This window comes from Lissotriton vulgaris, chromosome 2_1 (assembly GCF_964263255.1).
Source record: "Lissotriton vulgaris chromosome 2_1, aLisVul1.2, whole genome shotgun sequence".
In the NCBI taxonomy this organism is placed as follows: Eukaryota; Metazoa; Chordata; class Amphibia; order Caudata; family Salamandridae; genus Lissotriton; species Lissotriton vulgaris.
The window spans coordinates 470,444,609-470,472,412 of NC_141687.1; the positions used below are offsets into that span (position 1 = coordinate 470,444,609).

At 44.6% G+C, this 27,804-nt stretch overlaps 1 protein-coding gene across 2 annotated transcripts in view; it reads left to right on the forward strand.

Moving 5' to 3' along the window:
- The window catches only part of GLS (glutaminase), an 811,930-nt gene that overhangs the window by 497,953 nt on the left and 286,173 nt on the right, over nt 1-27,804 (forward strand). For both annotated transcript variants that reach the window (XM_086955380.1, XM_086955381.1), the window contains exon 13: nt 8,898-9,029. In XM_086955380.1, the coding sequence (XP_086811506.1) occupies nt 8,898-9,029 (132 nt within the window). The remainder of the gene's footprint in view (nt 1-8,897; nt 9,030-27,804) is intronic.

A 27,804-nucleotide genomic window follows, 5' to 3' on the forward strand; every position in this document is an offset into this window, starting at 1 on the left:
GATCCCTCTGGTGCATCTACCTGTTTTCCAAATACTGCTAGTGCTGTCTCAGGTGTAGCTCCTGAGGCAGTGGACAAGACTTTGGAACCACCTGATTCACTCGGCACTGCCGGCCTCTGTCCAGGTGCAGACCCCGACTTTAGTCCTTGTTGTACATGCTTATCCTTCAGTGATAGACAATTCCTTCAAGCACCCTCTCCCTGAAAGCAGGCTCATATTGGCACCAATGTAAACACTGACATAGAGATTAGTATGTGCTAATAAAAGTACCTGCATCCGACTAGATGCTACCATAAGATTTGCTGAAGTTACCCATCTTGATCCTGGTGCTGCTGCCAGAAAAAAGGCATCTATTCCTTGGCAGCATCCACAACGCCCCACTTGAGTCAGCCCTGCCATGAAGGCCCATGTACATAACATAAGCAGGCTGGCGAGATATGAAAGCAGGCAGCTGTTCTCTGCATCCACCTTCTCAAAGTATTTTCGCAGAAAATAGCAAACTCCAAAATACTGCCCAGTCTTAGTGTTTCAAACACCCCCCAGCTAAACCTCTGGTGGTGATGGTGGCTTCATTGGTGAAATATTGTTTACAAAGCATGCAATACATTGCATGCCATTACAACGCAAGTCGTTACAACGATGCGTTGTTACATCGTATGCCATTACAACGCAAGTCATAACAATGACTTGCTGTAGGGGGCCGAAGGTGTTGGATTTGTTGGATTTTCAATCCAACACCTTCCCTCCTGTTGCACACACTGGAGTTGGAACAGTAAATTATACTATTCCAAACTCCAGCCCCCTCCCCTTCCACACACAGCAAGTCGTTGTAACGACTTGCGTTGTAATGGCATGCGTAGAAAACACATGTGTTGTAACAAGTGCTATTCCTTCATTGAAGGGTATTGCAACATTATGCCTGATGAAAAAGAATCAAAATGGAAAGATAGTGTACCAGTCCGGTGCCCCGGTCTTAAGCAAACCAGTGCTAACATCTTTATGGCCAGATACGTTTTTTAGCTGTGATACACATTTTTATGGTTGGCGAGTAGCTTTAGGACTGCGCCACTGAAGGGTCCAAGTTAATGCTTTTCCTGGACAAAGAGTTGGTTTAACAAATGCTGCTGATGTTCAGTGGTCTCATTGATATGGCCACCACATGAACTTGAACCTGAAACTTGAGGTCCAGAATAAGGGTATTGATTTCCTAAGGTCTTGGATAAATTGATAAAACCATCCCGCCAGTTCTTGTGAAAGCTCCTCCTCTCTGTCGCTGACAAACAGCTTAACATCATTTGAGGATATTTAGACTTTTGAGTCTTTTTTCCCCAACATCCTGGTCAATATCTCCTGTTTATCAGGCACAATGCAGGCAAGAGGAGGGCACTTGAGGGTGAAGAACTAGCCCTCTCCCCCAGCTTCAACCGAACAAGAAGTTCCATTATCCTACCAATGAACCAGTCCCCTCCCTGTCACTATCTCAGGTGGATGCCTCCCTCTCTCCACCTTCACCACTGGACCCAGTTCACCAAAGATGCATATATCGTCTTGCTGGTGACTAACAGCTAGTCTCTTAAGAGGCTATAGGAAATAGCAGAACTTTTGCAGGAGGTAAATAGGCTTGTCCATGTAGGAGCAGTCATGTTGATCACAGTCCTAGAAAGTGCATAGGTAATAATGCAATTTGGATTCTCATTGAACTTTCCCAAATCGATCTCCAAACCACCCAAAAGGGTATTAAAATGAATCATTATTTGAGAAATTATTCTTGTCTGGACAGACATATCATTCTATAAGCTTCTGAAACTAATGATTTCCTGCACAGGGGTCTTACACAAATCAAGCTCTGCATGTGATTTCTCCATCTCTTTCTAAGTTAATACTAGGAGCAGCAGTGAAAGGACAAGTCCAAACCTATGCTATCCTTGTTCTGATCTTATGAGTGTAGGAACAGATTACCAACCTTCTTTCGAGATGAGCCTTCCCAACTGTTTTATCCCAGGCTTGTCATCACCAGTGACTCACGTGGAGGTGTGCATTGCATGCAACTCCATCCGTGCTTTCTAGGACATGTCAGATTTCTCCTGACACACAAATGTGTTGCAGCTAAAGGAACCCTTCCTTGCTTTGGATTCCTTGCTGCCACTGGTGAGATATAGATAGAACTACATCACTTACTTTGTGAGGAATCAAAGGGAGCTCAATGATAGAACCTCTGCAGGGTAGCACTGATCATTGGGCCTCACTGTGCAGCTTGGTCCTACTAGTCCCCCACATTGTGTTGATCATCATCACCAGAGCAGGCAATCTGTGTAGGTATCTCCACTTGCCCCGAACGGCAAACTATTCCAGGATCATTCACCCAAAGATGGCCTGCCACTAACCTGAGTTATGTGTGTTACCATTTCTCCTCTTGGATGGCAGTGAGTGAGCTGGGGCTCTCAGGTCTGGTTCTAGATTGCACAAGGGCATTTGTGTATACCTTTGCTATGTTTTTTTTCCGATAAAGTCACCAGGATTGATCAATCTTTCTCCCTCCCCCCCCCCACTCAGCCAACACCTCCTCCTTAGCATTCCAACAGTACTTTCTTCCACTTCCCTCCCTCCACCTGATCCCCCTCAACCCCCCTCTCTCTCCTCCAGTATGATACTAACCCCATTGACCCCCAGCTAAAAAACAATGCATCTTGGAGTGAATTTTGTCCAATATCAGAAAGCGCTGTTCTCAACATCATCACCAAACTCAAACCATCCTCGCATACCAAAGATCCTCTTCCCGCTCATTTGGTTCAGGATCTTAAGCACATCATTGCCCCACTATGGACCAATATTATCAACTCTTCCTTTGCTACAGGTAGTGTTCCTGCCTCCCTCTAACTAGGTCAAATCATCCCCATCCTCATGAACACTGCAGCGGATCCTAACGACTTAAACAATTTGCGCCCTATCTCAAACCTTCCTTACCTTTCCAAAGCCCTCGAAAAATGCGTCCTGACTCAACTGGATAAGCACATCAACACTTTCAAGCTCCTTGACGTTTTCCAATCAGGTTTTTAAAAAGGGATGCAGCACGGAAACTGCAATGTTCTACATCACTGATGACATTCATCACTCTTTGGATAAAGGTGAATCCTCCCTCCTCATCCTCCTTGACCTTTCCGCTGCCTTTGATACTGTTAATCATGTCACCCTACTCAAGACTCTCAAAGACCGCTTCGGTTTTAACGGCAATATCCTCAAGTGGTTCACCTCTTATCTCCAAAATAGAAACCCACAAATTAAACTCAGTGGCTGCCTCTCCAAACCTCAACCTGTCTCACTGGGCATTCCACAAGGCTCTGTCCTCTCTCCAACTCTTTTCAACCTCTTCATGGAACCCCTCACCTTTATTCTTAAACAAGCTATAATCAGTTACCACCTTTATGTCAATGATACTCAGCTATATTATAAGATCAAATCCCACAACAACATCTTACATCTCAACGATGCCCTGACTAAAATCCAAGCCTGGTTTCACCTTAACCACCTCAAACTAAATCCCCAAAAAACTGAAATCATCCTGTTCGCTCCCAAAAATAACTCACTGCCTATCCAACACTGGATTACTGATATTAAAGCGCTCAACTGCTCTCTCACCACATCCAATTCGGTCAAATCCCTCGGCATTAGCATCGATCAAAATCTCAATCTCATCCCTCATATAAAAAACTTGGCTAACGGTGCTCTCTTCACTCTACATCACCTTAAAAAATGAAACCCTTTATTCCAGCTGGCGACTTTAAATCCGTTGTACAATCACTTGTCCTTTCCAGAATTGACTATGGCAGCGCCACCCTTGCTGGCACCCCCAAAGTCCACCTTGCCCCGAAGTCCGTTCTCAACCTGGCAGCCAGGCTTATCTCTGACTGTAAGCGACATGATCACATCTCCCCTCTCCTCAAAAACCTCAAATGGCTTCCAATCGAAGGCAGATCCACCTACAAGATTGCCTGCATCACTCATAAAGCCCTTCATCAAAACACCCCTTAGTACCTTTCAGACAAACTCCAAAAAGCCGGGTGTACTAGATCTCTGAGGAGCCCTAACGCCCTTGTCCTAATCCTCCTTCAGCTCAAAAATAAAAAGACTCAAACTCGTTCATTCTCAGATAATGCCCCCTGTATTTGGAATTCTCTTCCCAAAGATCTTCGTTGCAACCCTCCCTACCTCCTCTTTAAAAAAAAACTCAAGTTGCTTCTTCTCAACAAATTTTGGGGTCCTTAATTATACTGAACTCTCTGTCCATTTACTCTTTGCATTACCTCTACGCACTTCTTCCTACTACCTTTCCTATAATCTCTCTCCTTCTTTCATCCTCAAACTACTCAGCCCCTCTCTATCTACTTATTCAAATGTCCTCATTTTCTTTACATAATCTCTGAATTATTCTTCATCCTTTTCCACTAGTAAGCCTCCAAGCCCTTATTCTATGTTAACAAATTGCCCTATGTTGATCTGTTCTTGATGTGTAACCTATCCTGTAAAGGGCTCTGATACTCTTGGATCCAGCTAGCGCTATATAAAACCTTTTAAATAAATAAATGATCGGAAAATTCTTTTGGCTACATCTTGACCTTGCTAAATGTGGTTTTGAGACCTGCTCTATTTAGATCTGTAGGAGCACACGACTTACCACAGAGAAAATCCCTTCTGCAAAGGTTTGGAGAGCGTTGTATCATCACTCAGCGTCTTTGCAGATACTGGTTGCTCTGCTCGGTCTCTCCTAGGTGAACTTTGAGGTTATGGCCATTGGTAGATCACAGTTCAAACACAAAAAGAGATTCGACCACTGGTCACTAGTGAGGAACCTCAAACCTCTTGCCTACTCAGTTGATGATCTGACATTCTCTTTGCTTTGCCTGGTTGAGATAACCTCATTCCGTCTCACCCTGACGAAAGCCCAGGACTTATTCAAGCTATCATGAAGCATTTCACTATTTGAGTGAGTGAGGGCTATTAAAAGAAAAAGGGTATTTTCCCTTTCCACCTGTAGAGACGGGTTGACTTCATAGACATCTTCTTGGACACCCCCGACTCACTGGGTAGAACGATTTCTACGTCAGTAGCTCTACGACGCTTTGCCTGGCTGAGATCCACTGACTTTTCTGGGGACGTCCAATTAACCCTTTTGGACATGCCCTTTGATGGCCATCGCGTGCTTGGCGACAAGACGGATAGCGCGCTTGAGCGCTTCAAGGACTCTAGAGCTATGGCCAGATCCATGGGCCTCGCCACCACCTCATTCTGCCTTTCGCCCCTTTTGTGGCTACGGAAGGAGTGCTCCACCACATTTTGCCCAGGGTCACTGGCCGGCGCTAGCTACCCAGCCTCTGCGCGGCCGGGGACGTGGGACCCAACGCCATGGGTCTGGGGTCCAGCGGGCAAGCCAGTCCACCTGTGCTCCTTCTGCAGCAGCCTCTAAGCCTTCCAAGAACGACCTTTCAGGTCCATCAGTTGCCTGTGGGCGGCAGGATCCGCCATCCCCTAACCCACTGGCAAAACAACTCATCGAACAGGTTGGTTTTGCAGATAGTCCGAAGGGGCTACTCCCTCCCCTTTGAGACTACCCTTCCCTCCATGTCATCAACACTCCATCACATGTCGGAGGATCACTTGACACTTCTCTGTAAGGAAGTCACTGCTTTCTTGGCCAAGGGAGCCATCGAGCGAGTCCCTATTCCAGAAGTAGGTTGTTGTTACTACTCCCACTACTTCCTGGTTCCCAAGAAGGAAAAAGGCCTGCTTCCTATCTAGGATCTCATGGACGTCAACCGCTTCCTCTGGAAGGAGAAGTTCAAAATGTTGACGTTAGCTCAGGTCTTGTCTGCCCTCGATCCTGGAGACTCGGTGGTAGAGTTGGACTTGCAAGACGCCCCAATTTCACATCCCCGTGCTGCCTGCCCATCGGCGTTACCTATGGTTCACAGTAAACCACAAGTATTTTCAGTTTACCACGCTCCCCTTTAGCCTTACCAGCGCCCCTCTGGTGTTCACGAAAGTGATGGCAGTGGTCGCAGTCCATCTCTGCAGATCAGGGGTTCCAGTCTTCCCCTATCTCGACGATTGGTTGTTGAAGCCGGGCTTGCCGCAGGCTGTCGTTTCCCACCCCCAGACCACGGCAGACCTCCTGCATTCGCTGGGGTATCAACGTGACGAAGTCACACCTCATACCCTTTCAGAAGCTTCTTTTCATTGGAGCAGTTCTGGATACAAAGCAGTTTCGGGCTTATCCTCCCGAACAGGGAGTCCGGGATATTCTGGCTATGATACTGATGTTTCATCCTCTATCCCGGATATCAGTGAGATTGACCTTGAGGCTGCTGGGCCCCATGGTCTCCTGCATCCTGCTGGTGGACCATGCCAGGTGGCACTTGCAGACTCTGCAGTGGGACCTGAAGGTCCAGTGGGCACAGTATCAGGGGAATCTTTCTTATGTCATCCAGATCTCGGAGGGCACCGCACGCCAATTGCAGTGGTTGCTAACAAACCAAAATTGGGTCAACAGCAGATCCCTTTCCCTGCCCAAACCAGACTTCACAGTGGTGACAGATGCGTCCCTTCTGGGATGGGGTTGCCACAGGGGAGAGTCGGAGATCAGAGGCCTCTGGTCTCCAGCAGAGTCCGGGCTCCACATAAACCTTCTGGAGCTCCGGGTGATTCGTCTTGCACTGAAAGCATTCCTTCCTTCTGTCAAGAAAAGAGTAGTCCAGGTGTACACGGACAACACCACCCCCATGTGGTACTTCAACAAACAGGGCAAGGTGGGATCATTGACCCTATGTCAAGAGGCCCTTCGCCTCTGGACATGGCTGGAACATCAGGGCATGTCCCTGGTGGTTCAGCTTCTGGCAGGTCTGCTGAACGCTATGGTGGACGAACTCACCCGCCAGTGCATGATGGATCGTGAATGGCGTGGACGTACTCACCCGCCAGTGCATGATGGACCATTAATGGTACAAAAGGGGGTGGTGATGGGCGGAGCATCTGAATCAATCAAACACTCACACCCAGTCAAAAGATCTGGGTTTAATCCATCACCGTTCTTTAGCTCACTCTGTCACCCCAGTTCAGACATGGCCATATGCAAATCAGTCTGACCCTGTGCCTCATGGGAACAGTCCAGCCTGAACTTCCAAGCCATGTCTTCCCTGGACCGGAAACAAGCTTCCGAATGATGCATCCCAAATGCAAAAATACTGGTCGCAAAGGGGTAGATTCTGAGAATCTGCCCGTTTGCGACCGGTTTTTCCTTTGATGCATCTATACCAATGTCTGTAAAGTTTCTGGATCCAGTCTGGCACCGGCTGGAATTCAAAAGGTCAGCAATCTGCGGTTACAAGCATTACTAAAAGTAAGTTAGTTGTCCTTTAGTCATGCTGCATCCTCTTCTTCTATGTGTCTTAATGGGTTTCCCTTTTTAGCTGCATTTTTAGCCTGCTTAGATCTTTTAATGATCGTTGGGCTCACAGTATACGCCATAAGACATTCCTACACATCCTCGGGAAAGGTGGCACTCAGCAGAGTTTTCAGTATTTGAGACTGAGAATAGGTGGGCCAGAATTGTGTACTTGCAAAACATTAAAGTGGTGGGGATCCTCCTCATAAGACATGTACATTAATTTTTCTGACCTACACCGTGTGCAGTCTGCTGAACGTTACAGAGAAATTCATGTATTCTTAACGTCCTGATCATTAGGTTTGATGTACAGTATATGTCTAATAGTTGTGCTATTTATGGCAGTGGGATGGAGAGGTATCCTCAAAATCCCCTCCCCAACCCCGCCTTTCTTCTGGAGCTGCTGCTTCTCTGACTCGGTAACCCGTTGTTTGCGACAAACTTAAAAGCTGTATGCGCAGCTCTGGTTAAAGCTGCGCCTTCTGATCTGCCTCTATGAGCGTCGGCTATGTGTTCTGACAGGCTTGAGGGACCAATGGCTTTTATGGTGCAGGGTAAAGCACCTGTGGAATCTGACCTATTTTTGTTCGTTCAAGAGCACCCACCAACTCTGAACTCCAGCCATATACTTTGCCATTGAAGGTGTAGCTGAGTGCTATTTATGGGAGGAATCAATTGCGAAGAAAGTCTCTTAGATCAGTACATTTGAGATCAGATTTAGATCCACTCTAGAACGACCACTCCCACGCTCTTTATAGGAGTTCCAGGTTTAAACATGTGCCAATCGACCTCTGCATTTATGCATTATAGAAGCAAGGTCGAAAACACAGCTTTGTAGAATGTTTCACTAGCTTTTGGTAGTTTAATCCTGAGATCTGATTTCTGCATGGTCCCTACTTTGAAAGTTTTCAAAGACGAGGAGTCTGCTGCTAAATGTCACTGAAGTTTCTTTCTCTGCCTAGCGGTAACTGAGCTGTCAAAACATGTCTGAACCCGATGGTGTACAAAATACTGCCTCGGGTGCAGTCTGTGGCCTGTTATCATGTGGGTTTGAGGGAGGTATCATGAGGCACCTCGAAATATGATTGAAGAAAAAAAACTTACTTCTGGTGATGACTTCTCCAGCTGTATTTAAAGCACCTCTGGCTCCACCTGGCACTGATAAAGGATGTTGTTGAAAAGTTCTGGATCCAGTTTGACACTTGGAGAGATTTCCAGGATAAGGTTGTATCTTTGGTGCGATCATGAACAGACTTACCGAAGGTAGATCCACTTTTCTGTGAAATGCAGTGCGAGTGTGGCAGCTACCTGCATCCCCTTGAAGTTTAAATAAGAGATGAACTAATTGAAAATGCGGGTAGTTTTAGAAATGTATGAATTGATGTTGATTTACCATTCGTAACTGTTGCTAAAGAATTCGAACGGAGAGCATATATGTTATTAATTGTGACATTTCTTTTAGGTTGGTCTTCCAGCAAAATCGGGAGTTTCTGGTGGGATTCTTCTTGTTGTTCCAAATGTCATGGGCTTGATGTGCTGGTCTCCGTGCTTGGACAAGTTGGGCAACAGTGTCCGAGGCATTCAGTTTTGTCATGTAAGCATCACACGTGCTTTAGCGTTTTATTTAGAAAAATGAAATGTGCAGTTATATTCAGAGGCAAACACGAAACGGGAAGATTTAGGCAGAATGTGGGACCACTCACTTGCCCACCGTCACTATTGCTCTTGGTCATTGTGCTGACTATAGTTTCTGCTGCTTATCACATTGTTTACATCCGCTACGCACTGAGCTCGGAGCCTGTTTCTGTTCCCTTAATAATCATGCCAAAGTCGGCTCGTAAGAATGAATGTTACACCTTGTGCAGAAGGTGTCAGTGTGTAAAAGGTGTTGCACTTTAATGGTGAGTTTGTCCTCTTCATACCAACAGAACATTTGCGATATTTACAATATTTGTATGTTTCAACCAGCTCCTAAATTCGGAAGTTTTAAACTCACATTACTAAGACATCTTGTATTTTTTTAAGCTGTGAGGAAAATTGTCATTTCAATCCTGAGGGTCCTGAAGGAGAGGAGACCCTAATATTTTTAGCCACAATGCGCCACCATGTCTTGGGTCCATGATCCCGAACCTAAATAAGAGAATTACACTTAGTGTCAGTTTCCTGTTCTGAGCCTATGTGGTGCCACCTACTGGAAGGACAGGAAACTGCTTCTGTCGCTGTTGTAATACACAGCTTTTTATGCCAGTGGCGCCTACATATCCATATGTCAATACAGGGCATTCCACAATCCCTGCGTACAGGAGTGCCTTTGGTAGTTTCTTTATTTTCCAGCAAATAATGCAGATGAGGACCACCTTCTCTCAGATTCAGTAAATGTCCTACGTCGACTGTGGTATTTATAATTTGTATTTTTGGATCTATTCTTCTTTGGGGTTTTTTGCTGTTCCTTTCTCTTCTTTTTCCTGTTAGGTGGGGTTGTTTATGCTCTAACGCCCCAGCGTCAAATGTGCCTTGCCATCGACCATTTGCAATACCTGACCATCATATCCTTTGTGTTTCATTTCGCAATATGAAAGTACCTGGTCGCTTTAACCATATAGAGTGTATCAGATTGACCTTTTTAGTCGCAGGGAAGGGCTGTGTGGAGCATCCTACGAACAGGAGACGCTGGATGGTTTGGACCATTGCATGCTTATAGTAATAAAGTACTATGTGTGTGCTTTTTCAATTTGTCTTTTTCCCTAAAATGCATCGGAGTGTGGTTTCGATGATAGGTTCCCAAAGGTCTTCCTTTTAAACAGAAAAGCATTTTTGCATGCAGTCAGCCATACTTCAGATCATTTCTATAGTCTATTTTTTTTATTAAAAAGGTACCTTCACATATCACAAATAATAGTAATAAAACGAACATTATCAGGTGCAATAGTTGGTGCATTATTCCTTAATCATACGTTGTTTATAAACAGTTAGTCATATCTCTAATCCCAGTAAAGTGACAGTGCGTTTTCATATATAGTTATATGTATTTGTAATGCATCAATCAATTTTATCTAAATTGTGAACGTCTTCAATTCTAATAAAGTGCAAATGCATAGACCCATACGTATTCATAATTCATCAATCATATTCCAGAGTCCAGTAGAATAAAAATACTGTTAGGAATTGGGTTACTAGTTGACTGGGGTATGAGCCCTGGTCAAGCAGCAACCACAATCCTAGACACGGTAAGAGGCAGGCAAACCTCAAATTAACCTGTGCGCACCCTCTGGTAGCTTGGCACAGAGCAGTCCGGCTAGACGTAGAGGAAATGTGTAAAGTATTAGTGCAACACTTCAAACAGTAATCAGATGGCAGAATCCAGGTGCAGATGCAAGATTGCTGGAAGCCTGTTATGCCCCTGAGGCTTCAGATCAGGAGGCCAGCCAACTAGCCTTTGGAGTCACTGGTTCTGGGGTCAAGAGGTGCAGGTGTAGTCCTTCTTACCCAGGCAAGGAGGGCAGCAGCTCAGCATAGCAGGGCATCAGTTCCTTCCAGAACAGCAGTCCAACAGAGTGGCAGTCCTTCTTCCTGGCAGAGTATCCACAGGTCCAGATGTGTACTGTCTTGGTAGTGTCTGAGGTCCAGTACGTATATCAAGGGGTGCCTTTGAAGTGGGGATACTTTAAAGACATGCCTTTGAAGTGCACAGAAGTCCTCCCTTCCTGCCCTGGGGCCTTACTGACTACAGGGGATATGCAGCCCTTTGTGTGAGAGCAGTACACAACCGATTTAGGTATAAATGAGGCTATGATCAGCTCCTCCCTCGCTATGATCAGCTCCTCCCTCCCATCCTGCCAAGGCGGCCCATTACGGCACACCTACGCTCCTATTGTGTGTGGGTGTCTAGGTGGAATACATCAAGTCCACTGCCAACTGCACGCAGTCATGTGATCAGAGGAAGGCTGCAGGCAACAAATAGCTGAGGTAAGAAAATGCCAACTTGCTAAAAGTAGCATTTTCAGAATTGTTATTTAAAATCCGACTTCACCATGAATTAGGGTTTGAAATTAGAATTCCAGAGACACCACACATGGACCAGGTAAATCTTCCCATTTGGAAATTGCGCTGATAAAATGTAATGAGATAATCCCAGTGATATAGCTCCCAGATCCAGCTCTCCCCTGTGCCAGCTGTGCTGCCAGCACTCACTGCTGCTTCTGTTGCCTAAACTCTTGCTTATGGTCTCACCTTGCTTTCTGGCTCACTGCTGTAATTCTTTTTTTGTTCAATCCTTGCTCTTAAGTCTTGGAATTTTGCTCACTTACTCTCCTTTCCGCCCATTTCCCCATCTCCCCCAAACCCCTCTCTGGCTCGCTGCACCGTTCTCCCGCTTCCCCCACCCACTGCCTCCTGCGCCCCGTTCTCCTGCCAGGATCTACTTAACGGAGGCCGCAGAGCAACCCCATTGAGCAGGTCCCAGACCCAGCTCTCCTCTGTGCCAGCTGCATTGCCAGCCCTCGCCGCTGCTGCCTAAACTCTTGCTTCTGGTCTCACCTCGCTTTCTTTCTTGCTGCTCTTATTCTTTTTTGTTCAGTCCTTGCTCTCACATCTTGGACTGTTGCTCACTGCTCTTATGCATTTTCGCTCAGTCCTTCATATTAAATTATGGACTTTTGCTCAGGGCGCCTATTCTTTTTTTGCTCAATCCTTCCTTTTAAATCTTGGATTCATTCTCACTTGCTCTTCTTTCCACCCGGTTTTCCCGCCTCCCGGTTTCCACCCTCCCGCAAACCCCTCTCCTGATCACTGCACTGTCTTCCTGCCTCCTGCCAAGCCCCAACCATTGCCTCCAAGTGCCCCTCCCTCCACACAGTTCCTACTTTATGGAGGCTGCCAAAGGCAAGCCAGTCTGCGCCTGGACTGTGTCAGCACCAGGATGCCTGGTCCTTTGCCTACCCGCAGATAAGACACCATCGCTCTTCATGCCCTGAACACCAGACGACCTAGTGAACGCTGCTGCCATGTCACACTGCACTTCACAGTATGACAATTCTCCTGCTCCAGATGCTCCTTTTCCCGCACCAGCATGACTACTGTCACGCTGCAAAGCACCATGCTGACCTCTCATCACACCACGCCAGAAGCAACACTATTCCTCAACACGCTTTCCATGTGCAAGCATTCCAATGAATTATAAGACCTTATCTCTACCCTCGCACCCAACATTGTTTTCCTCACCGAACCTGGATCAACCTTACATATATAAAATCACTCACCAGGACCGCACCAGCAAGCCGGGAGGAGGAGCAGCTATCATCCACAAAGAAGCCATTCAGTGCACCATCGACAACTCAATTCCCTTGGAACATCTCAACTTCAAGCTGAACAGTGATGACAAGACAACCATCAGAGAATCCCTTGCGAACTGACCTCTGTGCTCACAATCCAGCTCCTGCTACACCATCAGAGACTTCATTACACCCCTAACCTTTGACTCCAGGGACTACATCTTGCTTGATGACCTAAATTTCCACATTGGCAGTATTAGCAGCCTTGGATTAACCCAGATCGCCCACGACCCTACGCACACCGCTGGACACACGCTGAACCCCATCTTCACCTCCAGCAACTGCGCCAAATACAGCCACGTCATAGAACCCCCATGGACTGATCATTCAATCTTGCACTTCAGCATCTCCAGCCCCCGTACTCCCACCCCGAAGATGTCCAGCGCCCCCCATCGTAGGTGGAACAAAATTTCAGAGACCAGCTAGAGGGAAGTCCTCAACACCTCCAACCACTGCCACCAAACTCGAATAAGGAGTTAAGAACGGCAAAGCCTGGCTCAGGAATTGTACCCATAGCATCGTCCCCATCAAGAGCAAAAAATAGAGAAAATCCACCAAAAAGGCCAAAAGGCTTGTACACCCAAAAACTCAGAACAGCGAAACAAGGCAGCAAACCGCTACAGAGACGAAGGCACACCAGAAGTCAAACCTCCGACAGGGCATCATTGAAGACCTCCCTCAAACTCTACTATCACTTGCTGAGGGCAACAAAGACATCCCTGTCCTGTAGTTCCTATAAACCTATATAGGATCTGCATGTTTGGACAACATAGACTGTGGGATGGGTGTCCAGACTGATTCCAGACACCCCCACTGGGTATTTTCGCCTGTATACCAGTGCCACTATAAACTCCTTTTACCCAGGAGGGAATACATCTTGGCAACTATCGAACATGACAACTCTGTCGCATCCGGGATTGTGGAAACAGTACAGTACTTTTCGTTCAGTCACTCATGCTCACTTTGCCTCAGAGAAAGATACACAGAATAAACGGTGGGGACGTTTTTCAAATAAGTATTTATTGAACCAGCGTCATTCTAGTGTAAAATCGGTGTGCTTAAACAACCATAAAACAGAAACAGGTGCTAAAATAATGAATACAGGCCGGTATATATATATATATCACCAATCTTTAAAACCTCCACCAGAGCGGCGAAATGAAGGGACGGACCCCACGGCTTCGGGCAAGGCAATATTTATTCTTTTAACCTTTCACGGATGACGCGTTTCAAGCATCAAAGTGCTCTTGATCACATATATATACATATCGGTGATAATGCTTACTCCTCTGATGCAAACCTAGCTAAATGTACCTACGTGTACTAGCATGTATGTAGGCGTAGAGCCAAGAATCCCCCTAGGCTGAAACTAACCCCATTACCTGAAGTGAGAGACTGTGGAACCCTGTCTTGGTCTTGAGATGGACACTCCGTGGTGGATGTCAGATCACTGCAAGCTGGAGTGTCTGCGTGCAGGAACCTCAGCGTCTCGCGTCAGTTTGTCAGCATTGAAGTCTTTCTCCTCTGCCTGCCCCAGCAAAGATATGGTGTGTATATATACCCAAAAGGTACCCTCAGGGGGTTCTACCATGCTTTGTTATGTCAGCCGAAGATGACGAAAGGGATGACCCTTATACATAGTTATTATGCAGTAGATGGTAATCCTGCTGTGATTCGAGAATCCTCATGCATAATAAATGTGGCTAGTTTTCTTGGAAAACCACATGACATTTATGCATTACGTAACTAGGTAAAAGGTCTATACCAATAACCGTTATGTAGTACAATGGCAGGCAAATGTAGGTGAAGGGTTAGGTGACTAACCAGGCCTTTTATTGGGGTACATTACAAAATATAACAGCCCTAGCTTCACGCATTGAAATCAGCACCAACAACACCAAGGAACTTTTCTCTGCCGTTAAGGTATTCTGCCAGCGAAAATAACATCACACCCTCACAGGAGCCGCGCAACAACCTTGTCGACTTCTTCCATGACAAGATTGCAAACATATACAGAAACTTCAAACCTCATCCCACACCTACGGACTTCAACAGACACGCTACCAGCGCAATCAATGCGAACCTCGGACCAACCACCTTGAACCTCCTCTTCGCCCAGAACACCACCTTTACTATGAAATCCATCCACTGTGAAGCTCCTACAGACCCATTCCCACACCAATCTCAGAAACCAAAAGATTAGCCAGGAACTCACCACACTGCTCAACACCTTCATCAGCACCGCTTCATTTCCCACCGCCTAGAAACACACCAAAGTCTGGCTATTTGTCTTTAAGGGGCTACCCCTTCACTCTAGACGCACCGTGACACAGGCCCTTCTCATCAGTCGACTGGACTTCGATAATGCTCTCTTTGTAGGAATTGGCGCAAACCTCCTACAGAGACTTTCGACCACACAGAACACTGCAGCCAGACTCGCTCTCAACCTTCCCAGTCGAACCTACATCACACTTCACCTCAGGGAACTCCACTGAATGCCAATTCCAGCTGCTGACCCACACACACAAAGTTCTACACAACCAAGGACCCACCTACATTAACTATCACCTGAACTTCCACCGACCATCAGGAAGACTGTGTTCTACAGCAAAGACATGGAACAGCCTCCCCACTCAACTCTGGACCAGCATCTCACTTACGGAATTCCAAAGGGCACTCAGGACCTGACTGTTTGACCTGTTAGTGCTTCACTACCAGGGCATGTAAACGTAAAGGTACATGTCCTGCTCTTTAAATACATTGCACCCTGCCCTCCGGGCTGTCCAGGGCCTATCCTGAGAATTACTTATGTGTATAAAAGATGGGAGGTTTGGGCCTCGGGCCTGGCAAGAAGTTTTAACCTTCCAGGTTGACATGACAGTTTAAAACGGCACACACGCTCTGCAATAGGGGGAAAAACGCAAAGTGCTAGTCTGCAATGTTCAACAACCAATGACTTAACAGGACAACATATGATCAATCACAAAACATTGTGCATAAATATTGTCAACATTTTTTTTATTTTCATGATATCTTATCTTTTTAAAAAAAATATAAAGTAGCAAAAGTATTACTTATTTACTAAAATCTTCAATGCATCAAACAGATTTTAACAATTGAAACATGTACATATTGTTCAATCGGTCATACAAAACAATACAGTTTAATAGATAGTACAACACTTTATCATATATTTGAAACAGGGTCGAGATGGTTCATGGACAGAAAGGAGGGTCTGTGGCAGAAGAAGACTACGTGCGTTTCGCCAGTTGCCTTCGTCAGGAAACCGTTTCAGCTTTCTCTATTTCTTCGTATATTCATAGAGTTATAGGAGAGTCTGCTTTTTGAAATTTCTAGAGGTTCAATCAAGGAAATGACTGGGCCCTTTTGAGGGAGACGTGAAGGAATAAGGTAGATAGAATAGATCTTGATTAGGCCTCCAAGGTGCTCTAGTCCATAGTAAAAGTGTTTCACTGGGTTCCTTAAATGTACCTGAGAAGGGTCCCGAACTTGTAAAAAGAGGGATTCTTATTGTTATAATAATATTTTTTTTCTTCTTTTGAGGACATAATTATTCTCACCAGTTCTATATGTTTTTTAATGCGGTGGCTTGAAGGTTATGATTCACAAAAATGTGACGCACAAGAGGCGTAACCTGATATATAAATCCCTCAATGGCAAGGATGGGTTAATATTTCTCATAGAATGCCGGCATGTCTTGAACGGTAGAAACGTCCTCTCTCCTCAATCCCCCCCTAGGTTGTTTTCCCTACATCTAGCAAGTCCAATTGTTGTATGTAGGGGTCCCCATTTTTACTAAATCATAAGCTCTGCAATGACAGACCTGAAACATGTTTAAAGGGCTACTTAAGTGAATGGCACAATCCGTGCCGCAGGCCCACTATTAACATTTATTTTACAAGCCCTGGGCACATGTAGGGCACTCTACTAGAGATTCTACTAGGGGCTTGTAGGTGAATTAAATATAACAGTTCGGGGTATGCCGATCAAACCATGTTTAGGGGAGTGAGCACAAGCACTTTAGCCCTGGTTAGCAGTGATGAAATGCACATAATCCTAAGGTCATCAGAAGCAGAAATCCAGCAAATTTGAAGGCACGCAGGCAAAAACTCTGAGGAAAGAACACCCTAAGACAGTCAGGTCTAACAAATATGTTTTCACATACAGCTATACTTTAGAAGCTTTTATCGTCCTGATCTAATCACAAAAGGCTTAGCATTTCTAATGTGTCTCAGTCAGCTTCTCCATTTTTTGGCATTTGCAGCAATACTATTCATCCTCGATTGTACCAGAATTCACGCTTACTGAATCTCCCCATGTTTAATTGCCCATTGATCATACATTGGACTGACTGAAGACTTCCAATAAGTTGTTATCAATGACTGCTATAAAAATTAAATATTTTACATTTTCATCTTCAAGAATAGATGCATCAACCAAGCCCAAAAGAGCTGTTATCGGGTATGCTGGAATAGCCTTCTGAATATTTATGTGGACATCTTTAAATATATTGTTTCAAAACGTTCTTAAAGTACTGCAAGATAAAAACATATGTATTCAGTCCCCTTCTAGATGACATTATGGACATTCATTGGCTACTTTAGTTTGATTTATGTTGCACAGCATGTGGTATAGCATCCATTCATTGAAGAAAGTCATATGATGGAAATTCACCCCTCAACCTTGAAGAACCAAGTCTAAAATTGCTTACCCACTGCTATTTGTCTAGTCATACCCAAGTGTGTCGCTCCTATTTTACCCTTATGTCACTGGATATAGCATTGTATTTTGGGCATTATTCTTTATGCTAAAAGCTAAGGGATAGTTGATATTTCCCTGAAAACATTCTTTTTCACTAAATTACTAGAACAAATGTCTTCATTTTATAAATCATATAGAATAACATTTATTTAGATGTGGAAAAATACTAGTACTGGATATAGACAAGATTTGCGGGGGAAAGGTTTTTAATCTAGGGTCCATCAAAGAAGTCCTCAATTTTCATTATTGCTAGATCAGACCAGAACTGTCCCTTCTATGAAAGCTTGTCTATAAATAACTATAGAAGTGCATGGGCGTTTCTGCGTGAATAGAAGGGATTTCTTATTTAGTGAAGATTTTCTGTCTCAAGATCCAGTTATGACTGAGAGACTTATATCTCATTTTTTGTGGTACATTAGGAGTTTTAATTCCCCAAGATAGGTCACGTACGTCATATTTTCTAAGCATAATTGTTCGTAAAGAATTATCAAAATAAGAGTTCCTAGTGAGACCACGCAACTATGATATAAAGGAATGTATACAATATAAGCGAAAATCTGGAAGGACTAGTCTGCCCCTTTCTTTATTCATTTGTAAGATTTTTAACTTTGTTCACAGACTCTTTTTTTAGCTTCAAATAAAAAGGCCAAAGCCTTCTCTAATTTGTGAAAAAAGGAATGAATACTACCAGAGATGGCCAGAAAATGAAAATAAAAGCAGACAGGATTGTCATTTTAATTAGCGCTATTGGGCCAATAATTGTCAACAGCAGGGTTCAATATCCGAATTAAACATCTTCATGCAAGCATTTTGCATCTTAAAGGGACCTCTTTTAAAATAGATGAGTCTTCAAGTCCTCCCTGAAAGAAAGTAAATGAAGTTCTCAGGTTTTCAGCTTAGAAGTTCAAGTCCTTGTTGGAAAATCCCTTAACCCCTTTTCCGTTTCTTTGTATTTTCAAATTTTTCAAGAACATATTGCCATTTGATTGCAAGGTTCTTTCTTTATTACATTTTAAACTGTTACTCAGGTATTTTAACGCCATGCTAAGCCATACCGGGCTTTAATTTGAGCCAACAGGCTGTTGCTTTGAATTTCATCCTGTTTTGCACAGGAAGCCAATACATGTTTTAGAGAATTCGAGTAATGTGAATACTTCTGGGGACATCCTTGCTGCTGTGTTTTGAAGAATCTGATGTTTCCTGATATTCGCGTTTGAGGTGCAAATGTGAAGGGCATTACATTAGCATAGCTTGGCTCCCACTGGTTCAAACAATCTAGCATAGTTTTGTGTAGAAAGAAGGGGTCCCATCCTCAAAATCTTAAACTGAATGTTAGTTGTTAGGATAGGATATAGTTTTGTAGAGCGCTCGAATGCCAAGGCGTCTTGGTGCTAAGAAGTGAGACTGGGGGATCTTAGCGGCTATAACTTATTTTTAAAGAGGGGGAAACAGCCATATTTTTAGTGCCCTCCTGAAGAGAAGCCTATTAGACAGTAATCTCATGGAGATAGGCAGCTGATTCCACAGTTTGGCTGCAAAGTGTGACAGACTCCTGCCTCCCCATCTGGTTTTACGAATTTTAGAAATACAAATGAAACTTGCGTTTGTGGATCTAAGGTTTCTGGTGGGGATATACCAGGAGAAGAAATTCCGAAAATCGGCAGCCCCTCCGCCTAGTAGTGCCTTAAGGACCAAGCACAGGGCTTTGAAGTCTGTCCTTTGCTGGATCAGGAGCCAATGCAATGACCTAATAGCAGCAGAAGTGGAATGCCCTCTAGGGATGTTTAACAATAGCCGAGCAGCAGCGTTTTGTATCAATTGTAATTTTAACCTCTGGGCTTTATCGATGCCTACAAAGAAGGCATTGCAATAATGTAGCCACAAGAGGATGAGGGCAACTACTACTGATTTCTTCAGATCTTGAGGTATAAAAGGAAATATCTTCCTAAGAAGCTTCAATACGAAGAAACAGGAAGAAGTTACACTACTAATCTGGCCTGCAAAGTTAAGCTGGTCATCAAAAATAACCCCAAGGTCCTTAAATTTGTTAGACGGAACAGGACATTGACATGCCTCTGTCGGCCACCAAGTTGAGTTCAATAAAGATGCCCATTGCCAAACTCCATCACCTCGATCTTATCAGTATTGATCTTGAGATAGTTATGACTCATCCATCTCATGATATAAGTCAGACAAGCATGTAAATTGACAGCAGTGGCCTCAGACTGTTTGGATACAGAGATGACAATCTGTGAATCGTCTGCATGAGAAACCAGCGAAAAACCATACTCAGTGCAGCAAGTGAAGCGACATATACATTGAACAGTGTGGATGACAGTGTGGAACCCTGCGGCACTCCACACGGTATGCAGAATGATTCGGATTGCACATTCTCCCAATGTATACTCTGCTGCCTAGAAGCCAGAAATGAAGAAAGAAGGGACAGCGCCAATTCCCCAATCCCCACCGCCCTCAGCTGCTTAACTAACACCGTGTGATTCACTGTGTCAAAGCTGCCAAGAGATCTAGGAGAATGAGGATGGCTTTGCCCCCTCCATCCACCTGTTGTTCATTGTTGGACTTGGCCCTCTCTGCAGGGTCACCCGCATACACGTACACTTTTTAAATAGTTAACCTAATTGGTCGGATTCAGTCTCTGAGTGTGTGCTATAGTCTTGTAGGAGTGAATACGATAAATGCTTAACACACTCTCTGGATTAGCCTAGCTGCTCACCCACACTACCAGAAGGAGAGCTGTTAGTACTTACCTAATTTAGCCTCTACTATACCTCTGGGGATTCCCGGACTCTGTGCACACTGTACCGTACTTTGGTTAAGTATATACAGATCCAGCAGTGGGATGTAAAGCCTTGCATTTATTGGGCTAACTCCTTCAACCACTGATCACATGACAAAAACCCAAAAATTGTCTTTATTTCAACTCTTATTTTGAATTGACTATTTTTCTCCAAATTTATAAAACATCTTGTTAGGGCCTTGTGTTAAGACCCTGTAGCCTTTTTAGAAAAGGTAAAAATCACTGACGTTAGAGGGGAAGTACTAAGTACTGTTAGTGTAGTTCTTCTGAAAAGCCCCACTTTAGAAACATGAGCATCACAGGGAATGTGGCTGAGGAGATCAACCTTACCATTTACTCCAACCTAAGGGTTGGGGAGCAAAGGCTTTTCTGTAAAGCTAGACAAATAAGAACAGGGTTCAACCCTACCAGAAAAGAACTCCTCGAGTGTCAGGCAGAGTGTGAAAAGGACCACCCCTCTCCTGAGAAGAAAGACTCTCAGGGAGATGGGGAAGGTAGTGAGGGGGATACGGTCTTTATTCCTCCACCTCAACTACTTAGGGAGGGAGGGAACTTTGAGCTCCCCACCTCCAAGCCATGGAGAAGAGGGACTAGAATTTCCAGCTTCACAAGACAGTGGAGACAACTTCACTTACAAGGACAACCTTTTAGCAAGTCTGACCAGGTAGCTAGAACTAGAGACACAGCTCCTACCTCTAGAAAAAGAGAGAGCAGATATGGACCTAGGTCCCAGCAATACTAAAACCCAAGAGAGAGAAGGATCCTATGATCCCAAAATCCACAAAGGGATTGTCCTTAAATTTGAGAATGGTGATGGCACCACCAAGTGGTTAACAGCCTTTGAGAGGGGTTGTAACGCTAGAAAAGTGAAGAAGTCTCACTGAGTAAAGAAGTCTCCCAACGGCACTCCTTTGGGATCTGTTCTCAGGTAAGAACAGAGGCAGACTTTAGCCCCTCACCGGGGCCGAAGTTGGGTCCTATGAACTCATGAAGGATGCGCCTATTGATGGATTTCGACACACTACTGAGGAGTGCCGAATTACATTCAGGAGGGCTCAGAAAGCCCAGAGTCTGTCCTGGGTGGAGTTTATAGACAGTAGTTGGCTAGTTGACTGGAAGTAAAGTGCAGAATTATGCGGGACTTTATAATTTGTTTATTAAGGAGCACATTTTAAGTAACTTCATCAATGAAAAGTAGCATCAGTATCTGGTAGACCTAGGTTCAATTTCTCCCCAAGAATTGGGAACGATTGCAGACCACTAGGTCAATGATCAAAAGGGTCCATGAAACCCAAGGACTACGTGTCGCACTGCTTGTGGCTACTAATGCATATTTGCTTATATCGAGATTTACTCAAAATGCTATGTGGAACTACCGTACAATTAACATAAAATTATACAGTCACATTAAATGTTTTATCTTTTTACTTGTACCATAACAATTATAAACAACAAGAGTTTCTTCGGAGAGCTTCGAGCTCTGCGTATGAAAGGTCACTCCCTAAACAAATTTCCATGACAATAAAACATTAACTCAAAATCAAATCACAAATTGAAAGTTCAAAACAAATTCCAAAAAATACACCCATCCTGAACCCTTCATCAGGGGATATTCATGTAAAAAACATATGTGTTATTAACATTTTCAAAGTTCTGAATCTTCTGGATAGATAACATGTAAATGTAAATGTTCATGTATTTATATAGCGCAAATCACTGACCGAGGTCGGTATCTAAGCGCTTGCTTAGGGAACCCGTCCTGGTATTCCGCTGTGAGATAACCCCGGCAGGGTATCCACAAGGTGAAAGCCAGGCATCCCGCCACGAGGGGCCGTTGTGGAGATTAAGCAAGCTATTGCCCAGAGTCGCAGAGTGTGAACCCGTGAGTCGAGAAGGCACCGGAGCGAGAATTATCGAGTCCATGGAATTTTTTAGCCCAAGACCCGCCGAGGCGGGGAATTGAACCCTGGTCCAGGGCCAATCTCAGCTTCCGGGTCTGCCACCTCTAACCCCTGAGCCACACTTCTCCACATCCAAATCTACAACACAAAACAAAGTAACTTCAGTGTATAGATCATAGAATGAATATAATTGTTGCCAATTTACCAGTCGTGAACATGCTCAGGACTTGCATGTGAAAAAAGAGGCGAAAATGAAAGACAATAAGGCCTCGTACGTGAAAAAATTAAGGAAGATGGGGAAATATTGGGCTGCTTCAGTGGGTGGGGGGTTGGACTGTGGTTGGGTGGGGGTGAGGGAGGGTAATGTTACCTTTGTTTTAGACAGCGCAGATGCACAAGAGGACACTATACAGGATGCTGATATGTGGGCAGAAGGTGATGATGTATGGAATGGGGGGTACTGCCTGCACATTAATGCCGCTTTCTGTCACTGGCGAACCACCTAATAACTCTTTAGTAGTCATATCCTGGAACATTAGGGGCCTAAATGACACTCGTAAATGTAGAAATGTATTGTCTTACCTAGTTCGGCACAAAGCACAAGTGGTATTACTGCAGGAAACGCACATTCCCCAGCAGACTAGTCCTTCCTTTGCCAACAGATTCTTTTCATCCTATTCCTCCTACGCCAGGGGAGTTGCAATAATAATTAAACAAGCTGTCCCATTCACATCCCTTGGTCACCTGACCGATGCAGCAGGGAGGTATGTCATAGTATGGAGGAGACTGGGTGACGGAACGGTTACCATTGAGAATTGTTATGCTCCCAACGTTGATGATCCCGAATTCTTTACAAGGCTATGGGGTAAGATTCTGGAAATTGGCTCCACTCACGTCATCCAGGGAGGAGATGTTAATGTGGCATTAACACCTACACTGGATAGGGAGGATGGGCTGGCACACTATAATCCTAAAGCCAGGGAAGCCATGCAGGGTATAGTGGAGGAAGGCTCATTGGTAGACAGCTGGAGACATAAACATCCTACGAAGCTGAAGGACACACATTTCACATCCTATATGGAAACGTGGGCACGTTTAGATTATTGTTTCATGACACGTGGCTTAGCGGCCGGTGTGACGGCTGCGAGACATCTTGCCCGCACTTACTCTGATCACTGTCCTGTACTAGTCACACTGACAGTGTCTGGTTTTGATAGACCTAGGCCACCATGGCGATTACAGCCCACTGTTTTGCTTGATGCAGCCTTTTGAGAGGAGCTACGCGAAGATATACAGGACTTCTTCCCCCGCAATAAGGGTACTGTCGACAGTGTTGAAATAGTCTGGGAGGCCTTTAAGGTTACGGTACGCGGGTGGTGCATAGCAAAAGGGTTCGGAGTACTGCGGGATATCCAGCGCACACTACAAAAATTAGAGGTTGACCTAAAAGAACTAGAGAAAAGAATACAGAAGGGAGATAAGGCACAGGGGCAAACAGAATTTCGAACCAAGCTGTCGGAATATGAGGAGGAAGTGAACCGGGAGTTGAAATTCCGAAGTAAATACTGGGTAGCTCGGAAATATGGGGAGGGTGAACGCCCAGGAAAAGCCTTATCTGAAATCATACGACATGCCCGAGACACCAATACCATACATGAACTTTCTGACAGTAATGGGGAGATATGTAGGGACAATGCCCGCATAATGGAAGTACTTACTGGGCATTACCAAGGATTATACACTACACGGGTCTCAGGTAATTTAGACTTTGATAGCTTCCTGGGAGACGTGGCTTTATGCTGGCTAAGTGAAGTGCACAGGCAGTTTCTGAGCGCTCCACTGGAGTTAGACGAAATCAGAGAGGCGATTATGTCCTTAAAAAATGGGAAGGCGCCGGGGCTAGACGGTATACCGGTGGAATTCTACAAATGCTATATAGACATTATGGCACCGGTACTACGCGAAGTATTTGAAGACTCAATGGAGGTGGGTACACTGCGACAATCCATGCAAGAGGTGATGCTCACCTCTCTTCTAAAACCAGGGAAAGAGCCCACGGAGTGTGATTCCTACCATCCCTTATCCCTAATAAACTGTGACGCGAAGATATTGGCCAAAGTACTGGCTACAAGACTGTCATTACTGATGACTCAAATAGTACTGCCGGATCAATCAGGGTTTGTCCCGACCAGAGCGACTAGCCATAACCTCCGTACCCTGTTTTCTCTCACGCAAACTGTAGCACCGGAATGTCCGCTTCCTGCTGTGTTCTTGGACGCCTCCAAGGCGTTTGAATCCGTAGAGTGGTGTTACCTTTTTACTGTGTTGCAAAAGATGGGCTTCCCACCTATATTTCTCGCGTGGGTGCTACTATTATATAATAAACCTACGGCCAGGATACTAGTAAATGGTCACCTCTCAACCGCGGTGTCTATAACAAGAGGCACCCGGCAGGGGTGCCCACTATCCCCCCTTCTATTCGCCATTGCAATAGAACCGCTGGCCTGCAGAATACGGCAAATACACAGGGACAGTGCATTCCATTGCCTCCAGCGCCAGGTCTCGATCTCGCTCTACGCGGATGACGTGACGCTGTATGTCACTATCCCGCAGCACAGATTAAACGCCTTATTGAGGGAATTCCTAGTTTTTGGCAGAATGTCAGGCATCACTGTGAATTGAAGCAAATCGCAGATTTTTCTTCTGACCTCAGTAGTGTCCGAATTTCCATTAGATTATCCTGTTGAATGGTGCCATTCCGACATTAAATACCTGGGAATCCGGGTTTCAAGAGACAAGGATGAGACGTTACAGATGAACTATGGCACGGCTATGATGAAACTTCAGGACTCCATTACCCGCTGGAATGCGCTACCTTTATCTATGGCAGGGAGAGTCTCGCTAATTAAAATGGTTGTGCTACCTAAGTTTCTGTATTTTGTCCTTAATATACCATACCAGCCCAGGGCCTTCTTCTTCAAAACTATGAAATCTGAACTGATCAGGCTGGTCTGGGAAGGGAAGCAACCAAGGCTCCAATGGGCGGTTATGGCACAGCCGTATAGCAAAGGGGGCTTTGATATCCCTAATTTTGAGGCATATTATCTGAGCGCTCAAGCGCATTATCTCTATCACTGGGTCAAACCTACGCGATATATGCCGCAATTAGCAGCTGAAGACTGGATTGTACAACCTTTACTACTAAGCGGGATCGTTCACAGACCCGCCAATGTTCTCGAAACACCGCCAACAAGTGTGTCTTGCACTATTGAGGCATGGCAAAGGATAGTACACAAACTACGGATTCCCCTGCTATATGCGCCGCTTATGCCATTGACATATCACCCCAAAGTGACTGTGATACAAGAAACTGGCTTCCAACAAATGTGCAAACGTCTTAGGTGGTCAACATGGGGAGACTTGTTTATAAATGGAAAGTTTCGGACTAAAGAACAATTCTTTGGAGGTACTGTTCATAGTCCCCTAGATCTCTTTTATTACATACGGTTACGGGAGGGTATGAAAACTCTCCTCTCTGAATACCCACGGGAGCCGGATGGTGTACCGCCCCTGAACGTTCTGTTGGATAGTACTGACAGCACACACCTTGTCTGTGGAATATATGGTAGTCTCCGTACTCACACCCCAGAGGTGATGGGTTCGGCTAGGCGACACTGGAGCGAAGACCTGGGGCAAGAGATAACAGACGATCAATGGGAGTATTGTTGTGAAATAACGGGATGTATCACTTCCAGCAATCGATTTAAGATCATACATTATAAATTCTTACACAGAGTTTATTACACGCCAGCCAGGAAGTATAGATTCAAGCTATCTGACACAGATCAGTGTGAAAGATGCAAGCAACCAGGGGCTGGGTTCTATCACCTAGCCTGGGAGTGTCCACTGATATGGCAATACTGGGAGCAGATACACGAAGCACTGACGAACATGCTGACTGTTGGCTTTGAGAAAAACCCTCTCATTATGCTCCTAGGCTACACGGCACATATATCAACAGGTAGCAGGAAACTCAGGGATATCGCTTTACTATTAGCTAAACGGCAAATTGCATGCAGATGAGGAAGGGGACGAGCACCTAAGTTCAAGGATGTGACACATTGTCAGGAACAGGTTGAAATATATGCTGAAAAACAACCAGTGACCTCGAGGCCTAAGGACATATGGGGACCACTACAAGACTGCATATTACAACAGGGACACGCTGACGAAAAGGGAAGGGAGGGGGAAGGTGAGGATGGGGATGCCAATGATTTGCACTGCAGAGCACCTGATCAACGTGCTGATTATTAAGGATGGGGATGACCGCTAGTGCTGATGCCTTCAGATCTTTTATGTTTGAAAAGAACGAGTCACTACATTGTACATAATGTGATACTATTTGTAGCACGTATATGATTCAAGGACCCTGTAAGAACTGATTATGATATCAATATGTAAATACCATGTATGACGACTTACAAATCTGCTCATGTTCAACTGAGAAAGAACCAGATCATTTGCTGAGATCCCTGGGTGTTGATTGCGCTGTCATTTTGTAATGTAACTGAAAAAAAACTCGAAAATAAAGTAAAAAAAAAAAAAAGGGAGATGGGGAAATAACAGGAGTGAGAGATAGCCCCAAAAGAGCCCATGAGGGTAGATCTTCTATCGTGTCTCTACGGAAAACTGCTGAGAAATGTGCCAAAAGGAACCATGCTATAAAAATACACGTGTAATGCCATGCGGCAATGAAGGTACCTGAAGCTGAAGTCTCAATGAAACCACCTACAATACAACGAGAGCGCTAAAAAATGATACATACGGAACTCATTTTTAAGGACGAGGCCTTATTGTCTTTCATTTTAGCCTCTTTTTTCACATGCAAGTCCTGAGCTTGTTCACGACTGGTAAATTGGCAACAATTATATTCATTCTATGATTTATACGCTGAATTTACTTTGTTTTGTGTTGTAGATTCGGATGTAATCTATCCAGAAGATTCAGAACTTTGAAAATGTTAATAACACATATGTTTTTTACATGAATATCCCCTGATGAAGGGTTCCGGGTGAACCCGAAATGCATTGGGTGTTGTTTTTGGGATTTGTTTTGAACTTTCAATTTGTGATTTGATTTTGAGTTAATGTTTTATTGTTATGGAAATTTGTTTAGGGAGTGACCTTTCATACGCAGAGCTCGAAGCTGTCCGAAGAAACTCTTGTTGTTTATAATTGTTATGGTACAAGTAAAAAGATAAAACATTTAATGTGACTGTATAATTTTATGTTTATTGTACGGTAGTTCCACATAGAAATTTGAGTAAATCTCGATATAAGCAAATAGGCATTAGTAGCCACAAGCAGTGAGACACGTACTCCTTGTGTTCCAAGGACTCTTTTGATCATTCTATTACTTCTCAGGGAGTAGGGTACTCACCCCGTTTAACGTGGACGCACGCGCTATATACCTTCACAACCCTTTCATTAAGGTTTAAATCAATTTCACACAACCAAAGCAGGTGTGCAGACCCACCCT